General features: G+C 40.7%; 1 protein-coding gene across 1 annotated transcript in view; it reads left to right on the forward strand.

Moving 5' to 3' along the window:
* Positions 1-14504, forward strand: part of elp3 (elongator acetyltransferase complex subunit 3) — a 153036-nt gene that overhangs the window by 53996 nt on the left and 84536 nt on the right. Inside the window, exon 9 of the mRNA XM_003227805.4 lies at positions 9926-10052. Coding sequence (XP_003227853.1) covers positions 9926-10052 — 127 coding nt within the window. The remainder of the gene's footprint in view (positions 1-9925; positions 10053-14504) is intronic.

Consider the following 14504-nt stretch of genomic DNA (forward strand, 5'->3'; position numbering starts at 1 on the left):
CAAAAGATCTCAGCCGGCATTTGGAAACTATAGATATTGACAAAATTACGATATGCCAACTGCAAAAGGCCACCCTACTGGGATCTGCGCGCATCATCCAAAATACATCACACGGTCCTAAATGCTTGGGAAGTGTTTGACTTTATGATACGAAATCCAGCATATAAATCACGTTTGCTATGTCGTTGTGTCAATAATATGCTCCATGAAGAGTAACTCATATTACATAGCTGTCATTCCCTCTACAGTATATTCCCGACTACCCATGTACTCACTTAATTCACTAATTTAAAAAAAAAACATTTATAATTGATTTTCCTTCTTCCATCCCCAACAGACTTCCAAATCGATGAAATAGTTTTCTCACCGTTAAACTTTTTTGCAGTTTCAGTCTCTAACACATCATTCTCATTAAGTTTAATTTTCAAGTATCCTTTCTTTTGCTTCCTTAAAAAAAATAGATTATAAAGGGTTCCCAGCATGTGAACAATTATCTATAGATTTCTCTTTCATCATAATAGGTAACTCATTCGTCTCTGCTATTTCTGTCACCTGTGTCATCCTATCCTATATGTGTATCATCAAATCATACCATTGGAAGGGAACCCCAAAGGCTATCCAATCTAACCTCCTTCAGTAGGAAGACAGTGTAAAGAAGTGTGTGTTTTATTTTGATTTATGGATGACATGTTTGTTTGATTTTTGTTTTAGAAGTCATGTTTGTCTAAGTTTAAAATGGGTAAGTATTGGAGTGACAATACGTGGGGGAAGGTAACCAGCTCAGCATTCTGAGGCAGGTTACCATAGCAATGGGGGCGGAGCCAACCGCCGTTTGGAAAGAAAAAGAGAGAATGTTTTAAACCCAGCTCAGTCTGTGATCTGAGAGTCACAGGGGACAGACTGGTTTCAGGTTTAGGGAAACCAGGGAAGTTTAAAACTCAGTCTGTGATTATTAGTCACAGGAGATAGACTGGTTCCAGGATTAAGGAAACCAGGGAGGCAGACCTCTAGTAGAGCCAGACAAAGCAAGTTGGGTGACTTGTTTAGGGTTATTTATAGAGGCTGTGAAGTAAAGGGAATTAATCCCAGTAGATCCAAGTGATCAGTGTATAAGTTTGGTTCTGAGAGAAGAAAGTATTTTGGAAGTTGGAACACCTCAATATCTATCTATAACAGTTATTTAAGTGCCTTAAAGAAATTATTGAAACCACTAAGCTTTGTACATGAAATAAACTTGTTTTTGTTCTTTAAACCATCTAAGTCTCTGTCACACTCATATTCTAAAATAAGTAACGATACCATCTAAAGTAAATAAGAAGAATTAAAAAGAATAAATTATCCTCTGCCTGACATCTCCATCATTGGTGGCAGCGGTTATAAAATCATCATCCAGACATCTTTACATTTTGGTGGCAACTGTAGGGTGGGATAGTTAAATATATAATAATTAAAAGGATTCCTCCCTACCTCACATCTTCGCAGACAGCATCAAAGCACTCCCAACAGATGGCCCTGCAGCCTCTGTTTCAAATTCTGCAGCGGAGGCTCCACCGGCCTCTGAGGCATATTCCAAACAGTTTGAACCATCAAGCTGATGTTTAGGTGGAATCTGTTTTCCTGCTATTTGAATCCATTTCTGCATTGACTTTTTTAAGCTGCTGCATCTTATTGTTGGCTCATGTTCAGCTTGTGGCCTGCTAAGACTCTTAGATCCCTTTCCATGGACTGTTTTCAAACCAGGTGTCATCGATCCAATATCTGTGCATTTCATTTCTTTTGCTTAAGCGTAGCATCCTGCCTTGCTTCCTGTTGATATTCATTTTGTGAGGCTCAATAATCTGCTAAGGTCATTTTGCAGCAAAGGGGAAATTGAACGTTACCCTACTCCGTCTGCAGTGACAACCTTCAAACCCCGCTGTGTCCTTTTGGTCGCTCCCGTGTTGCTTCTCATTCCAAACCCCAAACTGTAGCAGATGCTGTTTGCATCTTTCCCGAGCTTTTCGGCGAGGCCGTGAAAATGCTTTCGTCGGTTTTGAAACGGAAGCCCTCGGGGAAGTCAGGGCGAGATGGTATGTTTTTTGCTTGCTTTCAGATGGTGGCAAATACCGGAGTCCCAGCTGTTCCGTTTTGGCAAAGGAGGGTTTGGTTTCTCTTCACATTTGTAAACTAAATGGATTCAAGAACAAGTCCCTGCCTTGGGAGACTGGGGAAGGGAAATCAACCCAGAGAGGAAAGCAAGATAAAGGGCAAATAAAAAGTTTAACTATTTAGACTTCAATCTATATATATAAAAGGGTAATGAAATTTCGTCCTAGGACAAAACAACAAAACTACACATCCCAGAAACACTAAACTTGGCAGCACAACCCCTCATCCACGCCTCTACGTTCATACAACAAAAAGAAAAGAAAAATAAAGTCCTAATTAGAGGGAGAGGAATAATTGTTTTTATCCAATTGCTGCCAGTTAGAAGGCTAAGCCCTGCCCACTTGGTCTCCTAGCAACCCACTCAGCACAGGGGACAGCAGAGTTAGGCCTCACTTAGGCCTCTTCCACACTGCCTATAAAATACAGATTATCTGATTTTAACTGGATTATATGGCAGTGTAGACTCAAGGTCCTTTCACACAGCTATATAACCCATTTACAATGGACTTAATGTAAGGTAAAACCTTTACCCTTTACCTTAACTACCACCAATTCCTCAGTACTTTATTTCCCATACCACCATACTTCGCCACAGCAATGCGTGACTGGGCACAGCTAGTTAATTTATAATATACTAGCTGTGTCCGGCGACACATTGCTGTGGCTTATGGGAATCCTTTGTTGGCCAGGTGGAATAGCAGTGAATAGCACTGCAGCCTCAAAGCCTGGCCGTTTTCTTCTTATGGGAATCCTTGTTTGGTGAGCTAGAATACAATGGAATAGGCTTGCTGCTAGGAAGGCTGGGAACTTGCGTTCTAGGGGAATGGTTTTTTGTGCTGCTAGAATTGCAATGAATAGCCTCGCTGCTTCAAAGCCTGACTGCTTGCTACCTCGGGGAATCTTTGGTTGGTCAGCTTCAATAGTACAGAGTAGTATTGCTGCTTCAAAGCCTGGCCGCCTTTTACCAAGGTTAATCCTTTCTTGGTCTGGTTAAATTGCACTGAATAGCCTTGCAGCTTCAGTGCCTGGCTGTGTTATACCTAGGCCAATCTGATTTTTTTGGGGGGGGGGGGGAGGGGGTTGAGTGAAGGACATACCTTGGATGTGTTAGTGCTTTGTGGCCAAATTTGGTGTGATTTGGCCCAGTGGTTTTATTGTTTACTCAGTCCTACAAACGTACAGTACATTTTTATATAGAGAGATTTACCATATTTCTTCAATTCTAGGATGCCGTCAGTAGTAAGACAAACTAATTTCAATACTACCAACAGAACAAAAAGCTTTATCTATTATCCATCCATATATCAGCCTCTCTATCTATCTAGAGTGAAAATGTTTGTATGTATGTGTACGTATATATGTGTTTGTTTGTGGGTGATTTCCAAGATGGCTCTCCCTTCCAGAGATGCCCACCAATGATGAATCATGACCAAACTTGGCACACAGATCATACATGACCAATAGAATATACCAGAAAGATTTGGGTGCCAAACTTGGCACACAAACCCCACAGGACCAACTTAAATGCTCACAGGGTTTGGAGAGATTTGACCTTGGATGTTGGGAGTTATAGTTCACCCACATCCAGAGAGCACTGCGAACCCAGCTGACCATCACAATGCCAGGGCTCTGCCAGTACGCAGGCAGAGCTGAACAAAACAAATACCCAGCTAGTGTCAAACGCTTTAATTAAAGCAGCACTTAGCGTCTGGCTATTTTCATAATCCAAATGTAAAACATAAATATAGCACTCAGCCACAGAATATAAAACAAAGACTGATAGCAAACACCAATGCAGGCTCAAGAAAACACCACAGTCCAAAAAGGTCCAGTCCAGTAGTCAAACGCCAAGAGTTCAAATATTAAAGTCAAAGGATCAAGAGTCTATAACAGGAGTCCCCAAACTAAGGCCCGGGGGCCGGATGCGGCCCTCCAAGGTAATTTACCTGGCCCTCGCCCTCATTTATAATATAATATTTTTATATCCGTTTTAATAATATAATATATTGTATATACATATAATACTGATAATAATATTATCATTTTATACAATACAATACTAACAATATCATATAATAATATTAATTATATGTTATATATTACATATAATATTACAGTATAGTGGTATAGTTCAATATAGTATAATGCCAATATTGTGCTATGCTAATAATATAATATAATGTATGTACATACAGCTGCTCTGAGTTCCTTTCGGGGTGAGAAGGGCGGGATATAAATGTAGTAAATAAATGTAGTAAATGAATAAATAATTAATTTTGGACTTAGGCTCGCCCAAAGTCTGAAATGACTTGAAGACACACAACAACAACAACAATCCTAATTAACCTGACTATCTCATTGGCCAGAAGCAGGCCCACACTTCCTATTGAAATCCTGATAGGTTTATGTTAGTTAAAATTATTTTCATTTTTAAATATTGTATTGTTCTTTCATTGTTATTATTGTTGTTTTGCACTACATATAAGATATGTGCAGTGTGCATAGGAATTGGTTCGGTTTTTCCCCCCAAATGATAATTCGGCCCCTCAACAGTCTGAAGGATTGTGGACCGGCCCTCTGCTTTAAAAGTTTGAGGACCCCTGGTCTATACCATAGTCCAGGGGTCCCCAAACATTTTAAGTGGGGTGCCGGTTCATGGTACCTCAAGATTGTTGAGGGGCCGAATTATCATTTGAAAAAAAAATGAACAAATTCCTATGCACACCGCACATGTCTTATTTGTAGTGCAGAAGAAAAAAAAACCCCCAACAATCATTTATTTATTTATTTGCTACGTTTATACCCCACCCTCTCTCACCCCGAAGGGGACTTAGAGCGGCTTACAAGTTGTATGTACATACAATATATTATATTATTAGCATAGCACAATATTAGCAGCATATATTACTATATTGTACTATACCACTATACCGTAAAATTATTAGTAATATTACATTTAATATATAATATATAATTAATATTATTATATTATACAAAATTATTATATTGTATTATTATTATTATTATTATTATTATTATTATTATTATTATTATTATTATTAGCTGCCCTGAGTTTCCTATTGAGTGAGAAGGGCGGGGTAACAAATAAATAAATAAATATTATATTGTATTACATTATAATATTATCAATATTATATGCATACACAATATATTATATTATTACCATAGCACAATATTAGTAAATAAAAGAACAATATAATACTTAAAAGTAAAAACAATTTTAACCAACATACTATAAACCTGTCAGGATTTCAATTGGAAGTGTGCGCCTGCTTCTGGCCAATGAGATAGTCAAGTTAAGTAGGACTGTTGTTGTTGTGTGCCTTCAAGTCATTTCAGACTTTGGGGGAGCCGAAGTCTAAAACTGAGGGCGGGGGCCAGGTAAATGGCCTTGGAGGGCTGCATCCGGCCCCCGGGCCTTAGTTTGGGGACCCTTGCCATAGTCAATAGCCAGTCCAGAGATTCAAGGTTCCAAGGTTCAAAGAGTTCAAGAGACAGGTCAGGATACTGAGAATCCACAAACTTGGAGTGAAAATCAGTAGCATCCACAGCCAAATAAGACAAATACTTTTGACCCAAAGATCAGTCTCCAGGCTAGCTCCTTATATCCAGTAAAACCCAGCTGCAACCTATCTCTTGCATGCCTCTACCCTTAATTGCTTTCATCTGCTAATTCTTATTTACGGATTACTCTGCCCTTCAGAACTAAGACTTACATTAACCCCTTTCATCATCAACAGATAGGCTTGACACCACCAACCACCATCAACTGTGGAACATGATACATGACACTGACGATGGATCTGGACCTAACGTGGCACACAGACCTTCCCATCCGGGCCACCTTTAAATACAGATTTTTGAGAGATTAGACCCTGGATGTTGGGAGTTATAGTTTACCCACTTCCAAAGGGCACTGTGAACCAAAATAATGATGGATCTGAATGAAATTTGGCACACATACACTGTCATAGACAGAACGCCAGCAAGTAAAACAAAACTCAGTTTATTGAGGTTACAGAACTAAAACGCCCGTAAGGAACAAAGAACAGGGCAAACACTTGACTTCAGTGTGCTAAATAACCAAAAAGCAGCTCAGTTTGAGCTTAAACAGTTCAAAGGGAAAAACCGGGTTGAACAGGAGTATAATCCGGATTAAATCAAAGAGCTTACTTCAGCTTGGCAAACAATGCAAACAAAAGAGAATCAACAGGAGTTGGAATGTAAACAAAAGACTGGCGGCAGATTCCTCTCTGCTACTCAGGAACAGCAGGGGAGTAAACCAGGCTTGTTTACTCCTTCCTGCAGCGAACGAGAGCGTGGTTGTAGTCAAGATTCAGGTTTAGGGTAACGGCAGTCAGCAGGGTCCCAATCCGGTCCAGAAGATCAAAAGCCAAGCGTAGTCGTCAAGGAATCCAAAGGTCACACCGATAGCCAGCAGAAGGGTTAATCCGGAATCGTAGTCAGTCAGTCCAGCGTCAATCCAGTGAAAGTAGATATTGCCCGTCAAAAAGACGACGGAGGTTCAAGCTATCAAGATTAAACACAAGTTGCACAGAGAAAAACCCCACACAGTTCCTCCCGCCGTCAATGCCCCGTCCTTGGTAAACTTACGTATCCAGTAATGAAACACACCCGTCTTCAGGAAATTCCCCAGCAAGAGCCCAAGCGTCCGTCCAGATTACCTTGCCCAACGCAATTAGACATTGGTCCCAAACCCCATTTTATCACAGTTCAAGCTCATCATCGCTGTCAGCTGCCATCCCAATTCCAGACGCCCCAACATCATCATCCTCATCAGAGCTTAAGCACCTTCGACTACGCCCCACAGCATCCCCAGCTGTGGATCCCGCTCCATCCCTCCAACCAGTCCATGGGTCTGATCCTGCAACCCGCCAATCACCTCCCATGCTTTCATTGCCTGTTTCCCCAACACCCAAATCCTCCCTCACACGAGTCCATTCCATATCATCCTCCTCCGAGCTGGCCACCTCTTCCTCCAAACCCTGAGAAAAACCCTCAAATGGGTCCTCATCTGTCGGCTCTGCAAACAAATCCCGGAGCCGTTTCCTTTCACGCTCCTCGAGAGTGTCTGACTCTCGAGGAGTCTTACGACCCCTTCTTTCATTACCGGAGCCCGAAGGCTCAACCATAACATACCCAACATGACCAACTTTGAATACTGGAAAGGTTGGGGGGAATGACTCGGGCTGTTGGGAGTTGTAGTTCACCCACATTTTTGTCCTTTTTCTAGTGGGCTCATTCATGAAATCCAAAAACGAACAATTGCTTCTTCTTATATTTATCATTACAAAAAAACCTTACTTGGATATCGCTGGGTATCAAAGCTAGTTTATATATTATTTATTTATTCATTTACAGCATTTCTACCCCGCCTTTCTCACCCGAGGGGACTCAAGGGGACAAAATCAGGCAAAATTCAATGCCAACAACACAACACAATAAAATAAAACATAGCACATTTAAAACATTTAGGCATTAATCCATAAAAACAGTATACATAAAGTTCTTAAATCCATTTATAAAAAGCACCCATGATTCTAAGATGCACCCCATCTTTAGAGATGCTTACATGAGGAGAAATGATATTTTAGAACTGAAGAAATACAATATTTGTAGAATGTATACCTCTCTTTTTCTCAAAGTGAGAACCAAGATGGCAAAGAACAGGAACAAGCAGATAACAACTTCATTATTACTATATGGATTTCTAGTTATTAACTATATTAAGAGATTCTGTTACTCAATAGTTTTAGATCCCCCTTGTATTAGTTATAAAAGCATCTTCGTAGGATCATAGAGCATAAGTCTCCATGTACCACCTCTCTCTATATAATATATATTCATTCCTTATTGGAATATACTGGGTATATAATTTAATAACATTTTCTCAGTTTGTGTCAAAGCTTGTGCCCCATTTCATTTGCTTATTCTATGTATTGTTATGAAACAGCCTCTTTGCAATATCTTACAGTGAACCATTAAAAAAGTTATATAACATTAAGAGGTTGGTGGGAATTGAAAATAGGATGTAGGGCCAGGCTGTGGCGCAGCTGTTGAGCAGCTGCCTTAAATCACTCTGACCATGAGGTCATGAGTTCGAGGCCAGCCCGTGGCGGGGTGAGCACCCGTCAATTAAAAATAAAAAATAGCCCCTGCTCGTTGCTGACCTAGCAACCCGAAAGATAGTTGCATCTATCAAGTAGGAGATAAGGTACCACTTATAAAGTGGGGAGGCAAGTTTAACTAATTTACGACCTGGAATGAGGAAGTGCCGTCAGTGTGGATGATGAAGCAGCTGCTCCCCCCTGTGGCCAGAATCGAACATCCCCTCAGAAGAACGTTAACTTGCCTCTGCGTGTGTGTCTCTCAGTCTCTGTTTGATGTGTTTATGGGCATTGAATGTTTGCCCTATGTGTGTTATAATGTGATCCGCCCTGAGTCCCCTTCGGGGTGAGAAGGGTGGAATATAAATACTGTAAATAAATAAATAAATAAATAAATAAATAAATGGAACTAAGTGGTTTTTCAGGTAAACTAACCGCATTCTATCAGGCAGGAAGGCACAATGAAAACCCTCCCTGCAGATGGCCATGCAGCCGCTGCTGAAAAACTTCCAGAGAAGGAGACCACCCTCCTGAATCAGCCCAAGCCATTAGATAGACAATAGAGTCTTTATCCAACATAAACCGGCCGGCAGAACGTTGGATAAGCGAAAATTTTGGATAATAAGGAGGGATTAAGGAAAAGCCTATTAAATGTCAAATTATGTTATGATTTTACAAATTAAGCACTTACTATATTTACGAAGTGGCAAAGTACGTTAAAGTGCTTAGCTGCAGAACCTGCAGACCGAAAGGTCCCAGGTTCAAATCCCGGGAGCGGAGTGAGCACCCCCTGTTAGCTCCAGCTTCTGCCAACCTAGCAGTTCAAAAACATGCAAATGTGAGTAGATTAATAGGTACCGCTCCGGTGGCTCTCCATGCAGTCATGCCAGCCACATGACCTTGGAGGTGTCTACGGACAACGCCGGCTCTTTGGCTTAGAAATGGAGATGAGCATCAACCCCCAGAGTCAGACATGACTGGACTGGGGAGAACCTTTACCTTTACCTATATTTACGAATTTAGCACCAAAACATTTGCAATGTATTGAAAACATGTACTACAAAACCATTGTCGACTAAAAGGCAGACTGCGTTGGATAATCCAGAATGTTGGATAAGCAAGACTCTACTGTAATGCAGTTTGACACAATAGATATAATGTTATGGAATCATGAGAGTACAGTAGTGGTATGTTGGGTCACCAGCACTCTAGTAGAAAAGGCTAAAGACTTTATCAAAGTACAGCCTCCAGGATTGCAGAGCATTGAGCTGTGGCAGCTCAAGTGGTATCAAACTGCATTAGTCCTACAGTGTAGAAGCATCCAAAGTTGTAGAGGGAGGGGACCGCATGCACCAACTGGTCCAAAACTTGTCAGTGCAGGATTCTATGTCTAAATCGTTTGCAAAGTAAATCGAAAGTTGTTTTGGAAAATTTGATGACATGGCAGCCAGAAATGATGCAACATTATTTTCCGCACCTCGTGCAAGAGGCACTGATACCAGGCTGAAAATTTCCTCTCTATGCCTCCTTTGAATTGCCCACTTCTGTTCCAACACAAAGATGGGATGTTTGTGCACAGGGTTGTTGTCTACATGTGGATTTGTGAACCATTCTGTCTTTTCCCCCAGGGGCCACACGGTGAAGGCCGTGTGCGAATCCTTCCACTTAGCCAAAGACGCCGGGTTCAAAGTGGTGGCCCACATGATGCCGGATCTGCCCAACATGGGACTGGAAAGGGACATCGACCAGTTTGTGGTAAGAGAAACTCCAAGAATGACTTTCCTTTGTTTCTTTACTGTTGTTGCATCCTCGGTCTCTTACAAGAAGCAATTGCACTGTGTAACACAATTTTTATTTCTGGTTTTTCAGTGTAATTTCCTTATTGGTTCTATCATTAAAACATTGAAAAGGTTTATCGAACTGCAAAAACTTTATTTGCTGGAGGGACATCCTGCAGCACATTTTGCTCTATTTTCCAAAGAATACTGTATCTCATCATAGAGTCTCAATCTATTCAACCTAGTTTGTGGCAGGCACAAAAACGAAGTTTCTGGAGTAGAACATCTACTTCCAAAGTAAGTACCGCACAATTAAACAAGAAATAACACTTTCAAACCAAGAACAGAAAAAAATGAAAATTTTGTTACATAGTGTTGTTATTATTATTATCTGCATTTCATTGATTGTAAGATGCCATAAATTCTAAACTCGCAGCCCAATCTTGAAGCTTCGATTATGGAGGGAATTGTTATTTTCAGTTCTAAGATATAGTCAATTTTGGAGCTCCAAGGAGAAAATAGTTTTTCCTAGACTAGTCTGCCAAATTTTTCAGGGTGAATTTTAAGAATCAAATGGCACGCTGAAATATGTTTAACAAATATTTGTAATAACAATAGATTTTGGTACAGTAGCAACAACAAAAGGGAAACACAGTAAACATAGAGAAAGGGAACAGGTATGGTCCTTAATTCAGTTCTTTGAATTATTATTATTATTATTACGGTATATTATTATTATTATTATTATTATTATTATTATTATTATTATTGACACAAAGACAGAATATGACACAGCAAATGAGATGTATATGCTGGGTTTCGTATCATAGAATCACAAGTCGAACACTTCCCAAGCATTGGTTATTATTATTTTTTATTCATTATTATTATTGTATGACACAGCAAACAAGATAAATATGCTGGATTTCGTTTCACAAAATCACAAGTCGAACACTTCCCAAGTGTCTAGGACTGTGTTGTTGTTGTTGTTGTTGTTGTTGTTGTTGTTGTTGTTGTTATTATTATTATTATTATTATTATTATTATTATTATTATATTTATACCCCACTTTTTCTCTCCACAAGGAAACTAAAATGCAGTAGGCAGGATCTTTCAGCCACTTTATGTTTTGCAGATAACTAGGGCACCTAGACATTGTAGTTTTCCTTTGTTTCCTTTTTCCCTGGTAAATTGGATGTGTGGGTGGATGTTGTTGATGTGGTCCAGGAACTTGCTTAGTTCTTCTTCATGGCTCCAAATGGTGAAAGTATCACTTGGAAATAGGGGATCTCTGGACAGCAAACAATCAAGTGCCAGTTAACACCTCTCAATCTGAGAATGCCTCCAGGCAACAAAGGCCAGGCCACCTCTATGCAGATACCCTCACTGATTGACTTTGCAGCTTCATGGCTACTCAATGCTAATCAAGCTTGCTTATTGCAACATTCACACTGTTGGGAATTGAAGAGCCATTAAGCTCTAATCACCATCTTTATGAGGTAAATTCCCATTAAAATAGCAGAGAAGAATGCAGCAGTGAGACTTGCGCAGTGTGAGTTTTGGAAGGCCTCTGTGTCTTCAGGAAGGCAAAAGAATGCAAAGTTAGCTTTAAAGTTTAAAAGCATTTATTGAGGCAAAAAGAAATCCATTGGTTGATAGAAAGGGTTTGGAGCTAATTAGCTAATCTGATCTGATCTAATACACATAGAGGGATCAAAATAACAAAGCTTTAGATAGCTACATCTTGGATAGTAGGAACGGACAGAGTGCGTCCTCTCTCTGGAACAAAGCAGGAAGAACGAATGGTGACCAAGCCTCGTGGGTCTGTTCTTCTCTAGGGCCATAAACATTCCAAAAGCCAAATTGGAGAAGTTACGTCAAAGCCCTAGGAGAGATCACATTTCTAAAGCATCAAAGAGTGGGGTTGACCTAAACAGGACAAGAGGGAGGAAACAATAGTAAAGCCTAATCAAAGCATGCATGGAACTGGGGAAGGTGTCCCTAACTCTTTTTCTAGGCTTCCTATCTAACCATAGAGACTTAAGCAGTACAGGATGACATTTTTCCAACACACACTTGCTTTAAACAGACAAGAATTCTTTCTCCCACCCTGGAGATTACTCCACGGGTATATATACACTCCACTTGTTTCACTTCCAACAAAACCTCTGAAGATGCCATTAGTCACAGATCCAGGCAAAATGTCAGGAGAGAATGCTACTGGAACATGGCCATACAGCTTGAAAAACTCACAGCAACCCATTGTCCAAGTTGATGTTGATGTTGAATAGCCCTGAAAGGCCCTGGATGGAAGCCTCTTTATGGCTGTCCACCGGTCACTTTGTTGAAATACAAAGAAACTGGGATTACTTTTGGTTCAAGGACTGGGATTGGGAGAGGCCTCTGTACCCGAAAATAGAGGGAGGAGCAATACCGTCATTTTCAATCTCGCAGGGCCCCGTGTGAAGATGGGCCTTCAATTGGGTCCTTCTCTTTGAGCCACTTGGAGAAGCCTCTGCCGCTTCTGGGGTCTTCAGCTGTGGCAGATTGGGCTGATTATCAATCTTCTAATAATAGAACCGATGGCTCGGATGCTCTTTTGTCTTGTTTAAGGCTTCATTTGCTCTATCGTATCTCTCGGAGATAATGAGAATCTAAAGATAGAGCACCTGGGTAATCTCTCTCTATAGAATTGTCAAGCGGATCAATAGCCATATCGGGGACTTTGCTGCTTGATGCGCAGCTTGACGGATGTGCCATCGGGAAAGCGGCAGCTTCGATAATTGCTCCTCGGCGAGGAAAAGTACTTCCGTCCCGTCGCTTTCAAAGTTTATTTTTTAAAAACCTTCTCTCCCTCTGCAGGAGGTGGCCTCAAATGCACACTACAACTCCATAGTGTTGTTGTTCCATTTCAGATGCCATGGCTGCATTTCTGGGGTTGTGGTGAACTCTCCAGCTGAAAGTGTTAGTAGGTCTGCATCTCAAGCAAGGGATCAATTTCAGGACCATTCATATATGTTTTCTTTTTGTATGATCCTGTTTTCCTTTCTTGATATCAATGGTGTCTTGGGCTTCTGGCCAATAGAATCGCCTCTGCTTAAAAACCTCCAGAGAAGGAGACTCCATCAGACTGCCAGGCGACATATTCCATGGTTGAACAGCTGTTGTCATCAGGACGTTCTTCCCAATGTTTAGTTGGAATCTTCTTTCCTGCAATTTGAATCCATTGCTCCATTGTGTTCCAGTCTCTGGAGCAGCAGACATCAAGTTTTCCCCCTTCTACTCAATGGGACATCCTTTCAGATACTTAAACATGGCTATCTTATCCCTTCTTAGCCTTCATTTTCCAAGCTGAACATCCCCAGCCACCCCTTCTGAGTGTTGTAGTTCAGCCTGTGTTACCTATGTTAGTTCCTGATGTCAATGAGCTTTCTGGGCTTATGTCTGATTCTGGGACTGTATCTGATTGCAATGGGAATGATGGTATTGACAGGCTTGCCTTAGAGCCAGAGGCTTCTGCAGAACAGAGACTAAATTCCTGAAAGAGGCCACTTTTCTGAGGAAGATTCTTCAAATACAGATGCAGAGGGCAATAAGCTGGCAGATAGGAGGTGAGACTTTTGTAAACAGAGAGAGAGTTCCCAGCTCCTTCATTGCTCAGTTCGTCTTTGAGAAAAAAGAGCGGATACATTATCTGCTGAGAAAGTGAAACAAAATGTGTTTTTCTCAGAGAAGAAGGTTTATTAAGGCAAAGGGAAAAGCCTGTTACTTCATTGGGGTCAACATTGATGCTTCAAGTCAGTCATGCCTGTTCAAGCTCTAAGTTTCCTATATGGATTTTGATTCATGGTTCTTGTCATGCCAAGTTTTGCTCTTTGAATTCACGCGTGTTCCTTCCTGGTTCCAGTTTACCAAGTTTAAGCCTTATCTTTTGCGATTTGCTCTGCCTTGTGTTTTTGGGTTGTTCAGCCTTGTGATTTATTCCTGTACCTTGGAAGTGGTGGACTATTGTTGATGTTTTGAAGAAACCTTTTGGACTTTACCTTTTAATCCTTTGGCTTTTATATATATTCTTCAATAAACTGCTTGCTGATATATTCAGTTGGTGTGGTATCTTTTGGTCAGAGAGGTGTAGCTCTGGGATACAATCCCAAAGGTTTGAAAGTTGAAGCAAGATTTCTAATCCAAACAGGAAGCATGGGACTTAGACAAGTAAACAAGATACAGTCCCAAGAACAGAACTCCTAACTCGGAGTTCCCAAGATAGGCAGCTTGACACATGAAAATTCAACGCTGTGATCTCCCCACCGAACACTGACTCAATTTCCTTGAGAATCCTTCTTCTTGCCCATGACATTAGACTTTCTCACACCTGGGATCCCTTTGTTTATCTTTCAGCCTCTGGATGGAAACAACAAATTTGTCTCTG

The sequence above is a fragment of the Anolis carolinensis genome, chromosome 1 (genome assembly GCF_035594765.1).
Source record: "Anolis carolinensis isolate JA03-04 chromosome 1, rAnoCar3.1.pri, whole genome shotgun sequence".
Taxonomy (NCBI): Eukaryota; Metazoa; Chordata; class Lepidosauria; order Squamata; family Dactyloidae; genus Anolis; species Anolis carolinensis.